Consider the following 25497-nt stretch of genomic DNA (forward strand, 5'->3'; position numbering starts at 1 on the left):
ACAATATGTCTTGTAGATCAAATGGCCAACGTAGTCCTCAACTTCAACGCGTTCCTAGAGAAAACCAAGCTGAAAGACGATGGCAGCAACTATACGGACTGGGTCCGGAACCTGAGGATCATCCTCATAGCTGCCAAGAAAGATTATGTCCTACAAGCACCGCTGGGTGACGCACCTGTTCTCCCTGCAGAACAAGACGTTATGAACGCTTGGCAGGCACGTACCGATGACTACTCCCTCGTTCAGTGCGGCATGCTTTACAGCTTAGAGCTGGGGCTCCAAAAGCGTTTTGAGAGACATGGAGCATATGAGATGTTCAAAGAGCTGAAAATGGTTTTTCAAGCTCATGCCCGGGTCGAGAGATATGAAGTCTCCGACAAATTCTTCAGCTGTAAGATGGAGGAAAATAGTTCTGTCAGTGAGCACATACTCACTATGTTTGGGTTACATAACCGCTTGACTCAGTTGGGAGTTAATCTCCCGGATGACGCGGTCATTGACAGAATCCTTCAGTCGCTTCCACCGAGCTACAAGAGCTTTGTGATGAACTTCAATATGCAGGGGATGGAAAAGACCATTCCTGAAGTATTTGCTATGCTGAAATCAGCAGAGGTAGAAGTCAAGAAGGAACATCAAGTGTTGATGGTCAATAAAACCACTAAGTTCAAGAAGGGCAAGGGTAAAAAGAACTTCAAGAAGGATGGCAAGGGAGTTGCCGCGCCCGGTAAGCAAGCTGCCGGGAAGAAGCCTAAGAATGGACCCAAGCCCGAGACTGAGTGCTTTTATTGCAAGGAAAGTGGTCACTGGAAGCGGAACTGCCCCAAATACTTAGCGGACAAGAAGGCCGGCAAAACAAAAGGTATATGTGATATACATGTAATTGATGTGTACCTTACCAGTACTCGTAGTAGCTCCTGGGTATTTGATACCGGTGCAGTTGCTCACATTTGTAACTCAAAGCAGGAGCTGCGGAATAAGCGGAGACTGGCGAAGGACGAGGTGACGATGCGCGTCGGGAATGGTTCCAAGGTCGATGTGATCGCCGTCGGCACGCTACCTCTACATTTACCTACGGGATTAGTTTTGAACCTCAATAATTGTTATTTAGTGCCAAGTTTGAGCATGAACATTGTGTCAGGATCTCGTTTAATACGAGATGGCTACTCATTTAAATCCGAGAATAATGGTTGTTCTATTTATATGAGAGATATGTTTTATGGTCATGCTCCGATGGTGAATGGTTTATTCTTAATGAATCTCGAGCGTAATGCTACACATATTCATAGTGTGAGTACCAAAAGATGTAAGGTTGATAATGATTGTCTCACATACTTGTGGCACTGCCGCCTTGGTCACATAGGTGTCAAACGCATGAAGAAGCTCCATGCTGATGGACTTTTAGAGTCTCTTGATTACGAATCATTTGACACGTGCGAACCATGCCTCATGGGTAAAATGACCAAGACTCCGTTCTCAGGAACAATGGAGCGAGCAACCAACTTATTGGAAATCATACATACTGATGTGTGCGGTCCAATGAGTGTTGAGGCTCGCGGTGGCTATCGTTATGTTCTCACCCTCACTGATGACTTAAGTAGATATGGGTATGTCTACTTAATGAAACACAAGTCTGAGACCTTTGAAAAGTTCAAGGAATTTCAGAGTGAGGTTGAGAATCAACGTGACAGAAAAATCAAGTTTCTACGATCAGATGGTGGAGGAGAATACTTGAGTCACGAGTTTGGCACACACTTAAGAAAATGTGGAATAGTTTCACAACTCACGCCGCCTGGAACACCTCAGCGTAATGGTGTGTCCGAACGTCGTAATCGCACTCTATTGGATATGGTGCGATCTATGATGTCTCTTGCCGATTTACCGCTATCTTTTTGGGGCTATGCTTTAGAGACTGCCGCATTCACTTTAAATAGGGCTCCGTCGAAATCCGTTGAGACGACACCGTTTGAATTATGGTTTGGGAAGAAACCTAAGCTGTCGTTTCTAAAAGTTTGGGGATGCGATGCTTATGTCAGGAAACTTCAACCTGAAAAGCTCGAACCCAAGTCAGAAAAATGTGTCTTCATAGGATACCCAAAAGAAACTGTTGGGTATACCTTCTACCTCAGATCCGAAGGCAAGATCTTTGTTGCCAAGAATGGGTCCTTTCTAGAGAAAGAGTTTCTCTCGAAAGAAGTAAGTGGGAGGAAAGTAGAACTTGATGAAGTATTACCTCTTGAACCGGAAAATGGCGCAACTCAAGAAAATGTTCTTGAGGTGCCTACACCGACTAGAGAGGAAGATAATGATGATGATCAAGATACTTCTGATCAAGCTCCTACTGAAATTCGAAGGTCCACAAGGACACGTTCCGCACCAGAGTGGTACGGCAACCCTATCTTGGAAATCATGTTGTTAGACAACGGTGAACCTTCGAACTATGAAGAAGCGATGGCGGGCCCGGATTCTGACAAATGGCTAGAAGCCATGAAATCCGAGATAGGATCCATGTATGAAAACGAAGTATGGACTTTGACTGACTTGCCCGTTGAGCGGCGAGCCATAGAAAATAAATGGATCTTTAAGAAGAAGACAGACACGGATGGTAATGTGACCATCTATAAAGCTCGGCTTGTCGCTAAGGGTTATCGACAAGTTCAAGGGGTTGACTAAGATGAGACTTTCTCACCGGTAGCGAAGCTGAAGTCCGTCCGAATCATGTTAGCAATTGCCGCATTCTATGATTATGAAATATGGCAAATGGACGTCAAAACGGCATTCCTTAATGGTTTCCTTAAGGAAGAGTTGTATATGATGCAGCCAGAAGGTTTTGTCGATCCTAAGAATGCTGACAAGGTGTGCAAGCTCCAACGCTCGATTTATGGGCTGGTGCAAGCATCTCGGAGTTGGAACATTCGCTTTGATGAGATGATCAAAGCGTTTGGGTTTACGCAGACTTATGGAGAAGCCTGCGTTTACAAGAAAGTGAGTGGGAGCTCTGTAGCATTTCTCATATTATATGTAGATGACATACTTTTGATGGGAAATGATATAGAACTCTTGGACAGCATAAAGGCCTACTTGAATAAGAGTTTTTCAATGAAGGACCTTGGAGAAGCTGCTTATATATTAGGCATCAAGATCTACAGAGATAGATCAAGACGCCTCATAGGTCTTTCACAAAGCACATACCTTGATAAGATATTGAAGAAGTTCAATATGGATCAGTCTAAGAAGGGGTTCTTGCCCTGTGTTGCAAGGTGTGAAATTGAGCTTAGCTCAATGTCCGACCACGGCAGAAGATATAGAAGAGATGAGTGTCATCCCCTATGCCTCAGCCATAGGTTCTATTATGTATGCCATGCTGTGTACCAGACCTGATGTAAACCTTGACGTAAATTTGGTAGGAAGGTACCAAAGTAATCCCGGCAAGGAACACTGGACAGCGGTCAAGAATATCCTGAAGTACCTGAAAAGGACTAAGGAAATGTTTCTCGTTTATGGAGGTGACGAAGAGCTCGTCGTAGAGGGTTACGTCGACGCTAGCTTCGACACAGATCTGGATGACTCTAAGTCACAAACCGGATACGTGTATATTTTGAATGGTGGGGCAGTAAGCTGGTGCAGTTGCAAGCAGAGCGTCGTGGCGGGATCTACATGTGAAGCGGAGTACATGGCAGCCTCGGAGGCAGCGCATGAAGCAATTTGGGTGAAGGAGTTCATCACCGACCTAGGAGTCATACCCAATGCGTCGGGGCCGATCAAGCTCTTCTATGACAACACTGGAGCTATTGCTCTTGCCAAGGAGCCCAGATTTCACAAGAAGACAAGGCACATCAAGCGTCGCTTCAACTCCATTCGTGAAAATGTTCAAAATGGAGACATAGATATTTGTAAAGTACACACGGACCTGAATGTAGCAGATCCGTTGACTAAACCTCTCCCTAGAGCAAAACATGATCAACACCAGAATTCCATGGGTGTTCGATTCATCACAATGTAACTAGATTATTGACTCTAGTGCAAGTGGGAGACTGTTGGAAATATGCCCTAGAGGCAATAATAAAAGCATTATTATTATTATATTTCCTTTTTCATGATAATTGTCTTTATTCATGCTATAATTTTGTTATTCGGAAATCGTAATACATGTGTGAATAATAGACACCAACATGTCCCTAGTAAGCCTCTAGTTGACTGGCTCGTTGATCAACAGATAGTCATGGTTTCCTGACTATGGACATTGGATGTCATTGATAACGAGATCACATTATTAGGAGAATGATGTGATGGACAAGACCCAATCCTAAACATAGCACAAGATCGTATAGTTCGTTTGCTAGAGTTTTCCAATGTCAACTATCCTTTCCTTAGACCATGAGATCGTGTAACTCCCGGATACCGTAGGAGTGCTTTGGGTGTGCCAAACATCACAACGTAACTGGGTGACTATAAAGTTATACTACGGGTATCTCTGAAAGTGTCTGTTGGGTTGACACGGATCAAGACTGGGATTTGTCACTCCGTATGACGGAGAGGTATCACTGGGCCCACTCGGTAATGCATCATCATAATGAGCTCAAAGTGACCAAGTGTCTGGTCACGGGATCATGCATTACGGTACGAGTAAAGTGACTTGCCGGTAACGAGATTGAACGAGGTATTGGGATACCGACGATCGAATCTCGGGCAAGTAGCATACCGATTGACAAAGGGAATTGTATACGGGGTTGCTTGAATCCTTGACATCGTGGTTCATCCGATGAGATCATCGAGGAGCATGTGGGAGCCAACATGGGTATCCAGATCCCGCTGTTGGTTATTGACTGGAGAGCGATCTCGGTCATGTCTACATGTCTCCCGAACCCGTAGGGTCTACACACTTAAGGTTCGGTGACGCTAGGGTTGTAGGGATATGTATATGCAGTAACCCGAATGTTGTTCGGAGTCCCGGATGAGATCCCGGACGTCACGAGGAGTTCCGGAATGGTCCAGAGGTAAAGAATTATATATAGGAAGTGCTATTTCGGGCATCGGGACAAGTTTCGGGGTCACCGGTATTGTACCGGGACCACCGGAAGGGTCCCGGGGGTCCACCGGGTGGGGCCACCTGTCTCGGGGGGCCACATGGGCTGTAGGGGATGCGCCTTGGCCTACATGGGCCAAGGGCACCAGCCCCAAGAGGCCCATGCGCCTAGGGTTTCAAGGAGGGAAGAGTCCTAGGAGGGGAAGGCACCTCCTAGGTGCCTTGGGGAGGAGGGATTCCTCCCCCTTGGCCGCACCCCCCTAGGAGATTAGATCTCCTAGGGCCGGCGCCCCCCCTTGGCCCTCCTATATATAGTGGGGGAGATGGAGGACTTCTTACCTTTGCCTTTGGTGCCTCCCTCTCCCTCTCCAACACCTCCTCCTCCATAGTGCTTGGCGAAGCCCTGCCGGAGTACTGCAGCTCCATCACCACCACGCCGTCGTGCTGCTGCTGGAGCCATCTCCCTCAACCTCTCCTCCCCCCTTGCTGGATCAAGAAGGAGGAGACGTGGTTGTTCCGTACGTGTGTTGAACGCGGAGGTGCCGTCCGTTCGGTGTTAGGATCTTCGGTGATTCGAATCACGTCGAGTACGACTCCCTCATCCCCGTTCTTTGAACGCTTCCGCTCGCGATCTACAAGGTACGTAGATGCATCTAATCACTCGTTGCTAGATGAACTCCTAGATGGATCTTGGTGAAACCGTAGGAAAATTTTTGTTTTCTGCAACGTTCTCCATCAAGAGGTACGTACCACCAAGCATCCATGACCAAGTGGCATTCAAAGGGCTCTGAATCTTTTTTTAGGGGAACAAAGGGTTCTAAATCTACCAGGTCTTAACTCAACACTGGTAATGTGCATCACATCTTCACCAAGAGAGTTCAATCAGATAATTACCCCTACAACAAAAAATGATTAGACACTATAAAGACCAAATGGAAGCACTCAAACCAGTTCCATTGGCCGAGCAAAAGGACACACAAAACCCTGTTTTGCATCATCACCTAAGAAATCCTCATAATGCGAGGAATGTGCACTTCCATGAGCAAACACAACTACACAAGGTCTATCATGACCCCCAAACAAGTGCTCACAATAGCCAAGTTCATTGAGTAGAGCATATGACATCTTAGAGAAGAATGTCCATCATGACCCCTGAACAAGTGTTCACAATAGCCAAGTTCATTAAGGAGAACAAATGACATCTTAGAGAAGAACGCCATACCAGTCTCTGAAAAGCCGTATCTTTACAGTTTACAATAGGCATCATCTCACTAAATCAGACAAAGTAGATACATCATAAAATAAAAAGCGGCACCGAATGGTTCAAATAGATATATCCATTACAGAAAAAAGTTCTCTATTGAAAAAGATAGCTCATGTCATTAATGTCACACCACGCCACGAACACGCGTCGTAAACCAATACACATGAGTGACGACCCATCTCGCCAAGGCAATGACACAAAATCAAGAAACATACCACTCGACACAACGGACGTTTCTGCATTGTTCACATTTATCCACGGCAAACTAAGATGTACTAATATGTATGTTTTTAACACAATATACATACACACATACACTCAGACATATGAACGCACACACGTACATCCCTCCTGCCCCTGTGAGCACCTCGAAGAGGCTGAGTCGGCACATCATCTTCAGATTGACAATTCCGTCACAGACGCCCTGCCCCTATGAGCACATGTGAGAGACTAAGCCGGCGCATCATTTTGAGATTGACGAAGTCATCACAGACGCCTTCCTAGTCGACTGGAACGTCTCCTCCCACTAAACACACATCGCCGGAAGGCCTGAAATAAATCCAGAAAATGTGGGCACCATTGTCAAATTTAAGACTTGAACTCTGATGGTTAGAGGATAACACTGTTCTTCTAATCATCCATTGTTGATGCTGCAATAATCGTGCCATGTTGCTGTAATAATCGTCACGTGGACGTGCCCGCCCACATCTCCGCCCCCAGTCATTGTCTCAAAATCTTTCTTTGTCCACCACCTCTGTTTAGCCCTTGTCGTTGCCGCCTCGGCGTCCACCGCCCACGTCGTCTGCGCTGGCCGTGATGTCGCACCACGGTGACCCGCAGCTCCAGGCCGCAATCGGCGATCATCCGCGGGGCACGGCCACCGCAAAATTACGTGACACTGTCACACGGAGCTTTGCTCTCCCCAGGGAAATAAAGCGAATGGAGAACGTACACGGAAATATCACTGAATAATAATAATAATAAACGGACCGATCTCTGTAATCTGTATGTAGCCGCCGAGGCGGCAGAACCGGTCGACCGACTAGTCCCTCGAAAAAATGGGAATGTGGCAGCTGCCATGTCGACGAACCGCCGAACTGACAGCATTCCTCCCTTCAGCTGAGCACTCCCTTTCGCCGCATCGTGTCCGTCCGTGCAATCAAACGATGGATAGCTGGATACCGCGTACTACATACGGCGGCGCCGATCGATCTGGCCCGTTCAGACGTCTCGGATCCTTGCGGCTCCCACCCAGATTCATCGAACGGTTCCGGCCTTGCGTGCGACGCGAGACGGCCAGAGCACAAAATCCCGAAGAAATATCGTCGCATATATTCTGCAGACCAACAACGTGAGCCGGATCATTTCAAAATCACATCTTCGTAGGAAGACACAACTATTCCGCCAGCGAACCGAGCGGCGGGCCGGCGGATGAGCTGCCGTTGGGACTAACCGTAGAACAAAACGAACGGGCCTGCCGGTCGGGCTTTAGGTGCACCTAGAAGATTCTTCCAGGGCGATGGCGATGGCTACCTCCCCTGGCTCTTCCAACTGAAGGTTCCAGTTCCACGAATTGAATACAGGTGACGGGCGTGCCTCAGGGTACTGCACGTTTGGTCGGCCCTCCTCGTCCTCGGTCTCCGTCGAAGAAGATGAAAAATACGTGAGCACGGCCGTGCCATGTTCTACTGGCGCCTACCTTGCTTGGAACCACTTGCAAACTGCATGCGACACACAAGTTGGCGGGAAAGTCCGTGGCGTGCGTGCCATCTCCGCCAGGACAAGCGTCTGTGCCGACCTCGCGTGGAAGAGCACTGCAAGTTGGCGGATCGGTCCGTCGGAACGTTCGCCCCGGCCTTGGTCCGGTCGTCGTCGTCCATGCGTTCGTTCGGTATATAATACTCCGTTTCGAATTACTTGTCACAAATATGGATGTATCTAAGATGTATTTTAGTTCTAGATACATTCATTTCTGCGACGAGTAATTTGAAACAGAGGAAGTACACGGAGCGGATGCAGGGCGCTTACGCCAAGACTTCCGAGCGTTCCACACGGCGCATGTGGCCGTGGCACGTTTCGTAGCGGAGCCGGTACATCTGCACGACCGCACATCGTGCCACACCGTGATCGCAACGTTCCAGCGTAGGCGTAACGTATCGCGGAAAGTCTCACCATACCGAGTGGTCGCCGCAATTATTTTGACGAGAAAAATAACAGTTCAACGGCCACCGATGATAATCACGTGAATTACGGCGACCTGCCATTGCCATGCGCGAGAGGCAACCCAGCGTACGCAGCTACGCCTCACCACGCGCGCACGCCGACCGACCGGTACGATGTCGGCCTTGGCCTAGCTGGCCCGGGAGGCGTGCAGGAAACGCGCGCGCCGCGGTTGGTTGCGGCGCCAGCGTCACGCCGGTTGGGCCGTGGGCGTCAGCCCCGAAGGAATCGCGTGCGCGCGCCGAGACTTCGACCGGCCCGCCTCGCGCTCGCGCCACCTCCGCCATCGGCGCGCCCGACGTGTCGCGCGGCGATACCCACGCGTCGCGCGCGCCGGGACCGCGGCCTCCCACCCCATACCGCCGCGCCAAGCCTCCATATATACCCCTCCCGGTGCCTCCCCCACTCTCACCACCGCTAAGCGATAAGCAGCACTGCACCGCACTCCCCACCTCTCTGATTGACATACCACCTTAGCAGCTAAGCCAAGCCAGCCTCGCCGTCTCGCATCCCAGCAGCAATGGCGTCTCGCGCAGCCGTGGTGGTCGTGGCCGTGACCGCGCTGCTGTTCGCGGCGGCGTCCGCGCAGGAGATGGACGCGAGCATGCCGCCGGCGCCGGCCCCGGTCACGGGCGCGGCCGCCGGGGCCGCCGCGTCGGCGCTGGCCGTGGCCTGCTCCGCCGTGCTGTCCCTGCTCGTCGCACAGTAGGCGGTGAGCTGGTGGTGGTGGTGGTGGCGGTGGCGGTGCGTCGTCGCTCGTCCGGCGGCGACGGTCACTTCGCTTCTGAGTTTAGGGGGAGCAGTAGTAACGAGTAGTGATGGGTTGTGTTGTGTTCGTCTGAGTGGGGCGTGGGCGTTACTCCGTTGCTTAATATTCTTTTGTATCATACATTGCTGCGTGTATTATTTCTGTCTCGTGTGTCGTTGGTTCTATGAATAAAGATTGGATGGTGGTTCTATTTCTGTATCTCCGGTGCCGCGTAATCGATCTCTCGTGTGTTTGTGTGTGTTGTGTTAAATCTTCTCTTCATTGTTTGCATTTCAGTTCTTGTTTTCTTTGCTCGACTTGCCCCCATCTGCCTATGTTCATAGGCAACGAACCTGAAGACAGTGACCTGTTACCAGTAGTACCATCTAGGACCAGGAGCCTAGGAGTTCCTCATCTTATTGCCCCTCAATGTTCTGTTGCTCGTTTATTTCCGCGCTTATAAATTTGTCTCCGCGAGAATCAAGCTGGGCTGTCTAGCTGCTACGAACCTGAATCAAGCACATTCTTCCGCACGATCGATCGATTGCACACGTAGAAAGATACATAGTCCGGTTATAGCCTTGGCATGGAAGAAGGTAGGTGGTGAGATACAGACGAAAGCGGTACGTGTGAGTTACAAGACGCTTTCAGTGTTTTCCCTGTTAGATTTAGACAATTCACATTGATTGATTTCCTCCCAGTAAACTCGCCCACACAAGGCAGCAACGGGGAAATGAAGCTACGGTCTAACTACTTGATATCTCGAACAACTTACAATGAAAATTAGGAACGAGGAAATGAACTGAGAAGGACAACGAAGTTCAGGTCAAATTCGTTTTGCACAATTCGTGTAAATATCTAGATGGGACCTGCACTGCAAGTACCACCGAGACCTTGCAGGTTTCAACCCGCGGGCCAAAGCATAAATTCACGTATGGAAGGATCTGCGTTGCACTGTTCTACCTGTATAGCCTGAACAAATTATTTACTCCATGGACGAGAAACGGACAGGATGTACCACTACGAGTATATACAGTGCCTTTCGTACACGGGCAAGGTAACGACGTGAAGTTCTGATGTTCGACAGGAGAACTCCTAGCCCAAAGACAACACAATGATTGTTCATGACAAGGAACCCGTGATGATCTGAGGCATGACATCTCCGCTGTCGTTAGGTTTACAGTTGTCTTGTAACTTTTTTGGAGATTTACGGCGGCAAACTGAAGTTTCTGCATTCAGCAGTGAAGAGTAAGAACCACGAAAGTCTTGAGAAGACATGATCCAACGGTCAGGAACCCTCTGCTTTTACAGCAGCTGACTACGTGTGGATTATAAGTTGGCAGCAACCACCAGCGGGAGAGAAAGTTATGGCTCCCTAAGTAAGTACGTACTTCTCTTCTCAACTGCTTCCTTCTGGATGTTTTGAATTGTTCAGCGCAAAACAAAATTCAGAAGTGCATGGTCAGATGATTGCAACCTCAGCTTAGTTATGGAAGAACGGTATTGGAAGAACTGCATCGAACCAAAACAGACCTTAATTTGAGATGCATGGTTTCATGTCTTTACCTATAGATGTAACCGGCTGAGCAAGTACGCCAATCTACATGTTGGAACAGAATTTTCCATCGGATATGCAAGCAGAGGTTATACATATTAGAATTTTCCATCAGAAAGCAAGCAGAGGTTATACATTATATTAGAGAAGACCACCAATAGAGAGTACCAACCCAATATTTCTTGCATGCTCTATACTTCCATTGTCGGCATGAAAATGAAGCACAGCCACCGTTGCCGGCTCCTCCAAGCGCCCATCGGTGTAGGCATGCTGGAGAACATACAGTACTGCACGAGTCAAACCGAAGAAGCAAAGAGCGTAGGAAAACAGACAATTGACTAATATAGAAAGGAAGGAGAAGAGAACCACTATGTATGTTACTCCCTCCGATCCAAATTAATTGATGCGGCCTCTATACAATGTCCTGCGTCAATTAATTCGGATCCAAATTAATTGACGCGGCCTCTATACAATGTCCTGCGTCAATTAATTCGGATCGGAGGGAGTATTATTTTGCACAGTTCATTACATGAGTCAAATTACAATGGTCATATTCCGAGGCCATCTGACAGTCACTATTTTACAAAGCATGGCTTTGATGAACACACCATTTAGCTTATCTTCTCAACGTTCCACGTCACCTAAGCTGATTGCAGAACACTTAATATTGCCGGTCTTATGTAGAGGCGCTAGTTCAAAGTTCAAACTATGGTAAATTATTTGCACAACTTATCATCAGCAGTTATGAAGTTACTGCCATTAGAATTTTAGTTAGGCTTCATTCGGAACTGCTGCTGCACATTAAGTATGAGAAGGTAACAACGGGCAAAATATCACTCTGGGGCACTAGTCAAGTTTCAGTTGATAATTCACACATTATATAAGATGTATACGGGATGATAGATTTAAATCGGAAACAAGATAGCATATGTATACCTTGTAGAAACATCGACCACCAAAGGGGCAAGTGTCCCTTCCAAAGTCAAAGTACCTACAATCAATCGACCTGCAATAACATATTTGTGGCTTAGACAAATGTAACATGAATCGACATCTACTCTGAAGAACATACAAATGAAATTTTCTCTGAGGTACTATTAACTTAAAGATTATATAGTGAGATGCATGCAACCATTCGATCTGTTGTTACTAACTTAAGAATTTCCTTATTTCCATCTCAAAAAGTAAAAATCCATACTGACCACATAAGGACGGGCATCATGGTAAGACTAAATGAAGAAAAAGGAATCTTACTTGAGCTTGGCCTTGTAACCGTCAATTATATCCTGTTTTTCCTCCTTCGAGGAGTACCATGTAGCACTAGGAATGACATAGTACGAGACTTTGCGGCATATTGGACAAGCCTTGACTGTAGAGTCGATATCCATAGAAGATGTAAGAGAGCTGCTGCGCCACTTCCTAATGCATGTGATACAGAAGGCATGGTCACATTCAGGTAGAAGCCCAAACCTCTTTTCCGCTGCTGTGGGCTTTGAAAGCACACGGTCCAAACACACACTACATTCCATCTCTTCACTTTTTTTCAAGGTCTCAAGACGTTTGTTGTTTCTCTTGCAGAGCTTGATATGAGCCCCACCTTCGCTGGGCCGGTAGGGATGCAAGCACTGTTTTCCACAGGTTGTGCATGGATCCCCATGCATCTGAGGGCACTCTTTCCCATAGGGACAAGTTCCAGCTGCGGCAAAAGAGCATATGGGCAGATGAGCAAGTGGGTGGAGCGCTTGGTTTTGTGCAGTTAGCGCTGATGACAAGCTGTTCCCATCCTCTGGAATGCAATCTTCATCATCAAATCTCCAGGTAGACTGATGCACAGAGCATACCGATAAACTTTTGTGCGTCTGGTTGCTCACATCTATTTCCCCCTCACAAAGAGGACACCATGACAGATAAGAGTTGGATGGTGCAAGTGCTGCAGTAGTTGATGGTTGGGTGTATTCAGAAGAAACTTCAACATGTTCATATCTGCAACGGCTGCCATAAGAGCACACACCATTCTGGTAAAATGTGCAGACCTGCGTGAATAAGCATTACGGTGATGAACACTAGACTGTTATGAATATGCAGGCTATGAATGCAAATTGACCAGAAGATTACTAAATATGTAAGTTAATATGTTACATCATTTGGTTGATCATTCCAGTCATGGGAGAATTGGCAGTAGTCTCCTTTAAAGCAAGCACCATTCACAAAGAACTTGCAAATGGACCTGATGGACACAGAAAGCAACAAACAAATCTGTAAGTGATTCCACCGATATTAAAAGATTCTCATCTAAGTAGAAAAAAAATCAACAAATTAGAAAGGGAACTGCGAAAATGCTAGTTGAAAGCTACACTTTCATAAGCCGCGCAGTGCTGATACGCGACTCCTAAGCCAAATAAGAACATATCACTATACTAGGAATCATGGTGATCAGTTCCTCGCGGATCATCATCCAGACAAGTGCCTCCTCATGTATTCAGAACTTGCATTTGTCGTCTATTTTTTCGCTAATACATCATTGTTACCTTGTAATTTTGCTCTCACTTACTTATAAGGAATTCAGATATTAATTGCCAACACCATCATTCCCTTCTGTCAATTGTACGTACCGTGACCACTGTCCTATTTCTACAGAAGTCACCATCCCCTTCATTTTCGCCAACTGAATTGCAACCAGGTGCTAAATTGTAGGCGTGGTACCATTGCATTTGTACCAGCCCCTGATCGGCAATAAAAACCTGGGCGGCTCGATAGAAAACCCAATCAACACATAGTGATTCACAGTATACCACAACCACAGCCACAACCATACGAGATTAGCGATGACCCCTCGGAGTTCAAATCGGCCACATCAGCGGCCAGAGGCTTACTGAAATCTGAAATTGCATGCTCTGTCACGCCAGCGCCAGCTCGATTACCTCAGATCACACCCCCCAAAAAAAGCAGCAACCTCACTCAAATCATAGTCTCCTCCAGGCCGCGCGCACCACGAAGGTAGCACAGTAAGCTAAATCCAACCCAAAACCGCTACGCTCGTTACAGGCACCGATTCCACCTCCAAGCTCAACGACGCCGTCTAAACCAGCTCGAATCATCGGCCGCGGGGCCCCGGAGCGAGCTAGGGGAGCGGAGAAATCGCGGTACCTGTTCGACATGGCCGCCTGGCCGGGCCACGCCCGACGGAATCGAGCCGAGCCGCGCTGCCGAGCCGTGCGGAGCCCGCCCGCCGGGGGGCTGTGGCGCCCGCCGTACGCCTAGGGTTTGCCCGCTGACGCGCCGCGCTTCGCTCCCTTGCGTCCCCTTCGCGCTTCCGCAGCTCCGCTTTGCTTTGGGTGGTGGTGCCGCTGCGGCCCAGCGGGGGATGTTTTTTCTTTTCCTATAAACGGGAGGGGGAGAGGGACGGGCGGGGCGGGCGGTGCCGGTTCTACCCCTGGAGCGTGGCGGGGAAGGGGGCCGACGGTTGGGGGCAGGACGGTCAAAAGCAAGGACGCGGGGAAGCGAGGAGGGCGTGGCGCTACGCTCCCGCCGGATTGCGTGGGCAACCGCTTTTTTCCCGGAGGCAGCGGCGAACGTGACGTCGTGGGCTGCCCGCGATAAGGAAGCGTGATTATTATAGTGGGATGGAAGGAAACGCGCGCCGTTCTCTCTTTTGGTGTTTTATCTACTATCTACTGTCTACTATCTACTATCCCTATAAAAGCACGAGAAGGCGGAGAACCAAATCATACTATCCATCGAAACTTGCAATCCGATGGTCTACATCCCTCCAGCCTACTAAACGTGTTTTATGTTTTAATTACTCATCATGCCATCGTTAATAAAATTGGCCACTTACGAAACGTAATCCCCTCACTAATGAAACGACTTAAGCCACACGCTCGCAAAACAGACTCCCCGACATGCTCGGGAACTGCTCGCCCCCATGCTCGAGCCCACCACGCTCGGGAACCGCTGCGCCCCTGCCTCCCCATTCTCACCGTCGGTCGCCCCACCCCGCCCGCACCGGTCGCCTCCCGCCGCTCAGCGCCGCCGGTCGACAGGCTCCGCACCCGCCGCTAGCCCCCGCCCCGCCCGCACCAGCCGCCTCCCGCTGCTCAGCGCCGCTACTCGAGGATGCTTTGCCGGCTTCCCGCGGTTGCCATCGGCATCAAGCTTGAAGGGAACGAGCTCCTCTTGGCTCCCATTTGCCTCGCCTTCGCGACCACGGTCCTTCGCTCCGCTCGCCCTCCGTCGCCGGCCGCCGATCCTCTCCTCGGACGCCGCCCCGCCGTTCCTCTTCTGCTTCCCCGCGAGTGTGAGCAGCCCCCCGCCAGTTCTCCTCTTCTGCCCCAAGAAGGCGGGAGAGCGTGAGCATCCCGCCGGCCTTCATCTGCTGCCCCACAGAAGGACATGAGCGCGGGGTGGCGGCGTCCTTTGAAATCCTTTAATTGGGTTACTGAGATTTAGTATTTCTGATCTTCTTCAGTCTTTCGAATAATCGATTGCTGAGATCTTGATCTTGATGTTGCATTTTTCTTATTTTATTTAAGATTGGTTTTAGATGTAGAGTTGGGTTCATTTTGGATGTGAATGTTGGTTTTTAGATTACTCAATGGTTCATTGCAGAATGTTTTTGGTTGTTGGTGCAGGGAAGCTTTGCATCAATGTTAGACCCCCATTCATGGTCATGTTCATCCCGGAAGAGCGGAGGCAGATTGTGTTATTTGCACAAGGTATACACAGTATACGTCTCTAACATCATGTCAGTTGATTAAACAAGAGAAGAACTTCTGTTGTTTTGTGAAAGTACAGTTGTATGTCTTATAACATTGTCTTCCGCTGTAATCCTTGGTGCAGAATGCCAATTTTATGCCATCGAGATCATCAACCTTCCGATGGATCTGAGAAAGACACCACCTATTGCTTGTCTGAACTTGTGTTGTTCATTGTTTGTAGGTTTCCCAATCTCTCCTAAAGCTTATCCTTTTTGATAGAATCGATCAATTAGCCCGTCTCAAGGTCTTCCCAGATATGCGGCCTTGTTGGAACAAATGGAGTTGGAAAATCCACATCACTTAAAGTCTTAGCTGGCAAGCTGAAACCTCATGTGGGATGATTCAAATTATATCTTCTAAAAAAGATATTCCCTATATTGTGACCTGCTCAAGATAGTCTTATTTAGCTTTGCATTATTTTTTGTGCAGAATCCGGCAAGAGATCATCACATACTTCTAGGGTTCTGAGCTTCAGAATTATTTTACATGTATATTGGAGGACCTGAAGGTAATGCACCGCTACCTTACATACTTCTTTGGACAATTTTCTAATTTGGCAGGTTTAATTCAAGACTACAATTTTCTAATTTTCTAATTTGGACAATGTATGTGCCCCTTAGAAGACGACTTTATAAAATTCATATGCAGTACTATTTTGTGTGTGTGATGCATAGCCAGGACAACCTAACTATCTGATCTTTGGGATGCTACTTTTGTGCACACAGGCAACAAAAACAGGTAGCAACGACAATGTTTGCTATGTAGATCAATACCTGCTACATATGCATTGTTTCCTGTTATGATCAATTCCTGCTACACCTACATTGGAACCTATGATGCATTGCGAGACCTGGAACGGCTTCAATTTTGACTTTTTTTTGTTTCAGAGCTGTTTAATCCAGCAATGAAACGCAGGTCATCGCCCATTCTACTCGCAACATCGGCACAAACTGCCGCTGCTGACCATCATTATTCGGTCGTAATCCCGGCGTCCTCCTCCTGTTGTGCCCTTGGCTTATTGCCTCGAGGTGCCACCCAAATGCGCGTGGCTGCAAAAGTGTTTCATCATGGTCAGCCGCAGGTAGATGACAACAAGCTGCAGAACAATGAGCAGCTCGACAGAGGAGTACCGACGCAACGCTCGCCATAGGGAATTGGGAAGGTACAGAGTTGGGTACGTAATCTTCCTCGGTCGTCACTTTTTTTTAAACTATCTTCGCCACAGAATGATTCTTGATGTCACTACCTCTCATTTATGTTTCCTTTTCAGCATAATCATATCCCAGTGTGTTGTATATTCTTTTCTCCAATGAGGGTCTGTTGCATGACCAATTCATTTCGACCTTCTATCTGATTGCCAGTCTGGTGACGATTTTCTGATAATTTGTATGTCTTTTGGACTGGTTATTAGTTTCTGAAATTAAGGTACTGTGATTTGGGAGGAATAGATGCGTATGGACTGTTGTTACATTGCAGGAGAGTGAATTGTGATCATTTTCCTATTGTGTATACTCTGTTCTATGTAATCAGATTTTCCTTTAGCCTCTTAAAGATATTTCTCCACTTCTTTCTCATTGGTTTGTTTGCAGCCTGATTATATGTTGTATGTGCTCTCCCATTAATGTCTCAGGCCTATTAATCCATATATTAATTGTTCCTGAATTTCTGCAGGCTCCCCTGATCACTATATTTATTGGGAAGCTTGGTACAAGACAATCTTAGTTTGGGCTATGATGCAACAATAGGTATGTGCTTTTTAACCGTGTTTTGGGTGTTCATTTTTAAGTGCAGTACAAATGTCATGTTTCATATTTCTCCAACAGCGTAATAATCTTTAGAGGTTCGGTAGTTAATCTTGCATATAGGTACTCTCATATACATGTTTCTATCCTTTTACCTATTTTTGTTTGCCATTTGTTTACGCGGGCGCTTGCTAATTTTACAAGTTATCTATTGTATATTGCCATGATGCTTTTGATGCCAAAATCATGTTTTTTGCTGCTCATGTTGGCACTGTCCTCCCCATTCTCCAGGTAAAGTTTTAGGTCTAAGCTCCGATGTTCTATACAAATGGCAGATTTCAAAAATAATAAAGTATGATGTGCATGTTTCATGGATTATAAACATATTGGTTCTTTATTTTAGGTTCAAGCTGAGTGAACATTATTTGTGATCCAAGTGACTGGTTTTAGCTTGTCAACTTGACATATGTATGAATGAATCCCAATTTTTCACCTTTGATTCTTTGGGTCATTTTAGAACCTCCGATGTGTTTTTATTTGCAGTACACAGCGTCGACGATGCTCTAACAGGAAAACACTTTTGCGTTGCACAAGGTATCTTATCTCTGAAGCTAAAAATAAAGAACCAAGATGTTGTTGCTGCCTTTGTCCTCCTTAACATCCGTACAACAACAAGCACGACAACCTAACTTGCCTCTCTTTGTTTGTACTCCCTCCATCCAGAATACTTGTCGGAGAAATGGATGTATCTAGAACTATTTTAGTTTTAGATACATCCATTTTTATCAATTCTAGGACAAGTATTTTCGGACGGAGGAGCTCTCTCCAAAAAAGATAAAATTACAAAATCTGCTCAAACAGTGCACTTACATTTTGACTAATTTTCAGTGAATTTGTTTTTTTGTAGAGAGCTCCTTGAATGTTATTTGAGCACCAAATTTTGCAAGCGCCCATAACATTTGTTGATAATCATTCACACAAAGTTTCAGAATTTTTTGAAATGTTTTGGTACGTTTTCTTGTGTGGGTGCACCAAGCCTGGGTGTAGAAAAACTACTCTCTATTTCATAGTGACATGCCAAACTGTAATTGTTGGAGATGCTACAAGCACTCCAGGTGTTGGGTTTCGTAGTAATTTCAAAATTTTCCTACGCACACGCAAGATCATGGTGATGCATAGCAATGAGAGGGGGAGAGTGTGATCTACGTACCCTTGTAGATCGACAACGGAAGCGTTAACTTGGTTGATGTAGTCGCACGTCTTCACGGCCCGACCGATCAAGCACCGAAACTACGACACCTCCGAGTTCTAGCACACATTCAGCTCGATGACGATCCCCGGACTCCGATCCAGCAAAGTGTCGGGGAAGAGTTCCGTCAGCACGACGGCGTGGTGACGATCTTGATGTACTACTGTCGCAGGGCTTCGCCTAAGCACCGCTACAATATTATCGAGGACTATGGTGGAAGGGGGCACCGCACACGGCTAAGAATATGATCACGTGGATCAACTTGTGTGTCTAGGGGTGCCCCCTACCCCCGTATATAAAGGAGCAAGGGGGAGGAGGCCGACCGGCCCCTATGGCGCGCCAAGGAGGAGTCCTCCTCCTAGTAGGACTCCTACTAGGAGGGGGAAAGAAGTGGGGAGGGAAAAGGAAAGGGGGGCGCCGCCCCCCCTCTCCTAGTCCAATTCGGACCAGGGGGGAGGAGGCGCGCGGCCCACCTTTGGCTGCCCCTCTCTCTCTCCACTAAGGCCCATATGGCCCATTACTTCTCCCGGGGGGGGGGGTTCCGGTAACCCTCCGACTCTCCGGTTTTCTCCGAAATCACCCGGAACACTTCCGGTGTCCGAATATAGCCGTCCAATATATCAATCTTTATGTCTCGACCATTTCGAGACTCCTCGTCATGTCCGTGATCACATCCGGGACTCCGAACAACCTTCGGTACATCAAAAATGCATAAACTCATAATATAATTGTCATCGTAACCTTAAGCGTGCGGACCCTACGGGTTCGAGAACAATGTAGACATGACCGAGACACGTCTCCGGTCAATAACCAATAGTGGAACCTGGATGCTCATATTGGCTCCTACATATTCTACGAAGATCTTTTATTGGTCAGACCGCATAACAACATACGTTGTTCGCTTTGTCATCGGTATGTTACTTGCCCGAGATTCGATCGTCGGTATCCTATACCTAGTTCAATCTCGTTACCGGCAAGTCTCTTTACTCGTTCTATAATACATCTTCCCGCAACTAACTCATTAGTTGCAATGCTTGCAAGGCTTAAGTGATGTGCATGACCGAGAGGGCCCAGAGATACCTCTCCGACAATCGGAGTGACAAATCCTAATCTCGAAATACGCCAACTCAACATGTACCTTTGGAGACACCTGTAGAGCTCCTTTATAATCACCCAGTTACGTTGTGACGTTTGGTAGCACACAAAGTGTTCCTCTGGCAAACGGGAGTTGCATAATCTCATAGTCATAGGAACATGTATAAGTCATGAAGAAAGCAATAGCAACATACTAAACGATCGGGTGCTAAGCTAATGGAATGGGTCATGTCAATCAGATCATTCAACTAATGATGTGATCCCGTTAATCAAATAACAACTCTTTGTCCATGGTTAGGAAACATAACCATCTTTGATTAACGAGCTAGTCAAGTAGAGGCATACTAGTGACACTCTGTTTGTCTATGTATTCGCACATGTATTATGTTTCCGGTTAATACAATTCTAGCATGAATAATAAACTTTTATCATGATATAAGGAAATAAATAATAACTTTATTATTGCCTCTAGGGCATATTTCCTTCAGTCTCCCACTTGCACTAGAGTCAATAATCTCGATCACATCACCATGTGATTAACATCGATAGTTCACATCATCATGTGATTAACACCCATAGTTAACATCGCCATGTGACCAACACCCAAAGGGTTTACTAGATTCAGTAATCTAGTTCACATCGCTATGTGATTAATACCCAAAGAGTACTAAGGTGTGATCATGTTTTGCTTGTGAGATAATTTTAGCCAATGGGTCTGCCACATTCAGATCCATATGTATTTTGCAAATTTCTATGTCAACAATACTCTGCTCAGAGCTACTGTAGCTAACTGCTCCCACTTTCAATATGTATCTAGATTGAGACTTAGAGTCATCTAGATTAGTGTCAAAACTTGCATCGACGTAACCCTTTACGATGAACCTTTTTGTCACCTCCATAATCGAGAAACATATCCTTATTCCACTAATGATAATTTTGACCGCTGTCCAGTGATCTACTCCTAGATCACTATTGTACTCCCTTGCTAAAATCAGTGTAGGGTATACAATAGATCTGGTACACAGCATGGCATACTTTATAGAACCTATGGCTAAGGCATAGGGAATGACTTTCATTCTCTTTCTATCTTCTGCCGTGGTCGGGTTTTGAGTCTTAATCAATTTCACACCTTGTAACACAGGCAAGAACTCTTTCTTTGACCGTTCCATTTTGAACTACTTCAAAATCTTGTCAAGGTATGTACTCATTGAAAAAAAAACTTATCAAGCGTCTTGATCTATCTCTATAGATCTTGATACTCAATATGTAAGCAGCTTCACCGAGCTCTTTCTTTGAAAAACTCCTTTCAAACACTCCTTTATGCTTTGCAGAATAATTCTACATTATTTCCGATCAACATTATGTCATTCACATATACTTATCAGAAATGCTGTAGTGCTCCCACTCACTTTCTAGTAAATACAGGCTTTACCGCAAGTCTGTATAAAACTATATGCTTTGATCAACTTATCAAAGCATATATTCCGACTCCGAGATGCTTGCACCAGTCCATAGATGGATCGCTGGAGCTTGCATATTTTGTTAGCACCTTTAGGATTGACAAAACCTTCTGGTTGCATCATATACAACTCTTCTTTAATAAATCCATTAAGGAATGCAGTTTTGTTTATCCATTTGCCAGATTTCATAAAATGCGGCAATTGCTAACATGATTCGGACAAACTTAAGCATAGATACGAGTGAGAAACTCTCATCGTAGTCAACACTTTGAACTTTGCCAAAAACCTTTTTCGACAAGTTTAGCTTTGTAGATAGTACCACTACTATCAACGTCCGTCTTCCTCTTGAAGATCCATTTATTGCCGATCATCGGGCAAATCCATCAAAGTCCATACTTTGTTCTCATACATGGATCATATCTCAGATTTTATGGCATCAAACCATTTCACGGAATCTGGGCTCACCATCGCTTCTTCATAGTTCGTAGGTTCGTCATGGTCAAGTAGCATGACCTCCAGAACAGGATTACCGTACCACTCTGTTGCGGATCTCACTCTGGTTTACCTACGAGATTCGATAGTAACTTGATCTGAAGTTACATGATCATCATCATTAGCTTCCTCATTAATTGGTGTAGTAGTCACAGGAACAGATTTTTGTGATGAACTACTTTCCAATAAGGGAGAAGGTACAATTACCTTATCAAGTTCTACTTTCCTCCCACTCACTTCTTTCGAGAGAACCTCCTTCTCTAGAAATGATCCATTCTTAGCAACGAATGTCTTGCCTTTGGATCTGTGATAGAAGGTGTACCCAACAGTAACTTTTTGGGTATCCTATGAAGACACACTTTTCCGATTTGGGTTTGAGCTTATCAGGATGAAACTTTTTCACATAAGCATTGCAACCCCAAACTTTAAGAAACGACAACTTTGGTTTCTTGCCAAACCACAGCTCATACGGTGTCGTCTCAACAGATTTAGATGGTGCCCTTTTAACGTGAATGTAGCTGTCTCTAATGCATAACCCCAAAACGATAGTGGTAGATCGGTAAGAGACATCATAGATTGCACTATATCCAATAAAGTACGGTATGACGTTCGGACACACCATTATGCTGTGGTGTTCCATGTGGCATGAGTTTGTGAAATATTCCACATTGTTTTAATTGAAGACCAAACTCGTAACTCAAATATTTGTCTCCGCGATCAGATCGTAGAAACTTTATTTTCTTGTCACGATGTTTTTCCACTTCACTCTGAAATTCTTTGAACTTTTCAAATGTTTCAGACTTATGTTTCATCAAGTAGATATACCCATATCTGCTCAAATCATCTGTGAAGATCAGAAAATAATGATACCTGCCACGAGCCTCAATATTCATTGGACCACATACATCAGTATGTATGATTTCGAACAAATCTGTTGCTCGCTCCATTGTTCCGGAGAACGGAGTCTTAGTCATCTTGCCCATGAGGCATGGTTCGCAAGCATCAACTGATTCATAATCAAGTGATTCCAAAAACACATCAGCATGGATTTTCTTCATGCGCTTTACACCAATATGACCTAAACGGCAGTGCTACAAATAAGTTGCACTATCATTATTAACTTTGCATCTTTTGGTTTCAAATTTATGATTATGTGTATCACTACGATCGAGATCCAACGAACTATTTTCATTGGGTGTGTAACCATATAAGGTTTTATTCATGTAAACAGAACAACAATTTATTCTCTTACTTAAATGAATAACCATATTACAATAAACATGATTAAATCATATTCATTCTCAACGCAAACACCAAATAACACTTATTCAGGTTCAGCACTAATCCTGAAAGTATAGGGAGTGTGCGATGATGATCATATCAATCTTGGAACCACTTCCAACACACATCGTCACTTCACCCTTAACTAGTCTCTGTTTATTCTGCAACTCCCGTTTCGAGTTACTAATCTTAGCAACTGAACTAGTATCAAATACTGAGGGGTTGCTATAAACACTAGTAAAGTACACATCAATAACATGTATATCAAATATACTTATGTTCACTTTGCCATCCTTCTTATCCGCCAATCACTTGGGGTAGTTCCGCTTCTAGTGACCAGTCCCTTTGCAGTAGAAGCACTTAGTCTCAGGCTTAGGACCAGACTTGGGCTTCTTCACTTGAGCAGCAACTTGCTTGATGTTCTTCTTGAAGTTCCCCTTCTTCCCTCTGCCCTTTTCTTGAAACTAGTGGTCTTGTCTACCATCAACACTTGATGTTTTTCTCGATTTCTACCTTCGTCAATTTCCGCATTACGAAGAGCTTGGGAATCGTTTCCGTTATCCCTTGCATATCATAGTTCATCACGAAGTTCTACTAACTTGGTGATGGTGACTAGAGAATTTTGTCAATCACTATCTTATCTGGAAGATTAACTCCCACTTGATTCAATCGATTGTAGTACTCAGACAATCTGGGCACATGCTCACTAGTTGAGCGATTCTCCTCCATCTTTTAGCTATAGAACTTGTTGGAGACTTCATATCTCTCAACTCGGGTATTTGCTTGAAATATTAACTTCAACTCCTGGAACATCTCATATGCTCCATGACGTTCAAAACGTCTTTGAAGTCCCGATTCTAAGCCATTAAGCATGGTGCACTAAACTATCAAGTAGTCATCATATTGAGCTAGTCAAACGTTCATAACGTCTGCATCTGCTCCTGCAATAGGTCCGTCACCTAGCGGTGCATCAAGGACATAATTCTTCTATGCAGCAATGAGGATAAACCTCAGATCACGGATCCAATCCGCATCATTGCTACTAACATCTTTCAACACAATTTTCTCTAGGAACATATCAAAATAAACACAGGGAAGCAACAACGCGAGCTATTGATCTACAACATAATTTGCAAAATACTACCAGGACTAAGTTCATGATAAATTTAAGTTCAATTAATCATATTACTTAAGAACTCCCACTTAGATAGACATCTCTCTAATCCTCTAAGTGATTACGTGATCCAAATCAACTAAACCATGTCCGATCATCACGTGAGATGGAGTAGTTTCATTGGTGAACATCGCTATGTTGATCATATCTGCTATATGATTCACGCTCGACCTTTCGGTCTCCGTGTTCCGAGGCCATATCTGTATATGCTTGGCTCGTCAAGTATAACCTGATTATTCCGCGTGTGCAACTGTTTTGCACCCGTTGTATTTGAACGTAGAGCCTATCACACCCGATCATCACGTGGTGTCTCAGCACGAAGAACTTTTGCAACGGTGCATACTCAGGGAGAACACTTCTTGATAATTTAGTGAGAGATCATCTTATAATGCTACCGTCAATCAAAGCAAGATAAGATGCATAAAAGATAAACATCACATGCAATCAATATAAGTGATATGATATGGCCATCATCATCTTGTGCTTGTGATCTCCATCTCCGAAGCACCATCATGATCACCATCGTCACCGGCGCGACACCTTGATCTCCATCGTAGCATCATTATCGTCTCGCCAATCTTATGCTTCCACGACTATCGCTACCGCTTAGTGATAAAGTAAAGCATTACAGCGCGATTGCATTGCATACAATAAAGCGACAACCATATGGCTCCTGCCAGTTGCCGATAACTCGGTTACAAAACATGATCATCTCATACAATAAAATTTAGCATCATGTCTTGACCATATCACATCACAACATGCCCTGCAAAAACAAGTTAGACGTCCTCTACTTTGTTGTTGCATGTTTTACGTGGCTGCTACGGACTTAAGCAAGAACCAATCTTACCTACGTATCAAAACCACAACGATAGTTTGTCAAGTTGGTGCTGTTTTAACCTTCACAAGGACCGGGCGTAGCCACACTCGGTTCAACTAAAGTTGGAGAAACTGTCACCCGCAAGCCACCTATGTGCAAAGCACGTCGGGAGAACCGGTCTCGCGTAAGCGTACGCGTAATGTCGGTCCAGGCCGCTTCGTCCAACAATACCGCCGAACCAAAGTATGACATGCTGGTAAGCAGTATGACTTATATCGCCCACAACTCACTTGTGTTCTACTCGTGCATATAACATCAACATATAAAACCTAAGCTCGGATGCCACTGTTGGGTTTCGTAGTAATTTCAAAATTTTCCTACGCACACGCAAGATCATGGTGATGCATAGCAACGAGAGGGGGAGAGTGTGATCTACGTACCCTTGTAGATCGACAACGGAAGCGTTAACTTGGTTGATGTAGTCGTACGTCTTCACGGCCTGACCGATCAAGCACTGAAACTACGGCACCTCCGAGTTCTAGCACACGTTCAGCTCGATGACGATCCCCGGACTCCGATCCAGCAAAGTGTCGGGGAAGAGTTCCGTCAGCACGACG

The 25497-nt window shown here is 45.8% G+C and overlaps 1 protein-coding gene across 2 annotated transcripts; it reads right to left on the reverse strand.

Moving 5' to 3' along the window:
* Positions 1-10223: 10223 nt before the first annotated feature.
* On the reverse strand, positions 10224-14186 carry LOC125514382 (E3 ubiquitin-protein ligase makorin). 2 transcript variants are annotated; one of them, XM_048679693.2, is made up of 7 exons: positions 13958-14186; positions 12950-13037; positions 12065-12843; positions 11747-11816; positions 10983-11080; positions 10822-10855; positions 10224-10668 (listed from the first exon to the last, which is right to left on the reverse strand). In XM_048679693.2, exons 1-6 carry the CDS (start codon positions 13966-13968, stop codon positions 10822-10824), a joined length of 1080 nt encoding a protein of 359 aa, XP_048535650.1. In that variant the 5' UTR covers positions 13969-14186; the 3' UTR covers positions 10224-10668. The 2 variants fall into 2 exon arrangements, with proteins under 2 accessions (XP_048535650.1, XP_048535649.1); XM_048679692.2 differs by having other exon boundaries at positions 10789-10855.
* Between the last annotated feature and the right edge of the window lie 11311 nt (positions 14187-25497).

Source organism: Triticum urartu, chromosome 6A (assembly GCF_056163025.1).
Source record: "Triticum urartu cultivar PI428250 chromosome 6A, HENAU_Tu73, whole genome shotgun sequence".
NCBI classification, from domain to species: domain Eukaryota; kingdom Viridiplantae; phylum Streptophyta; class Magnoliopsida; order Poales; family Poaceae; genus Triticum; species Triticum urartu.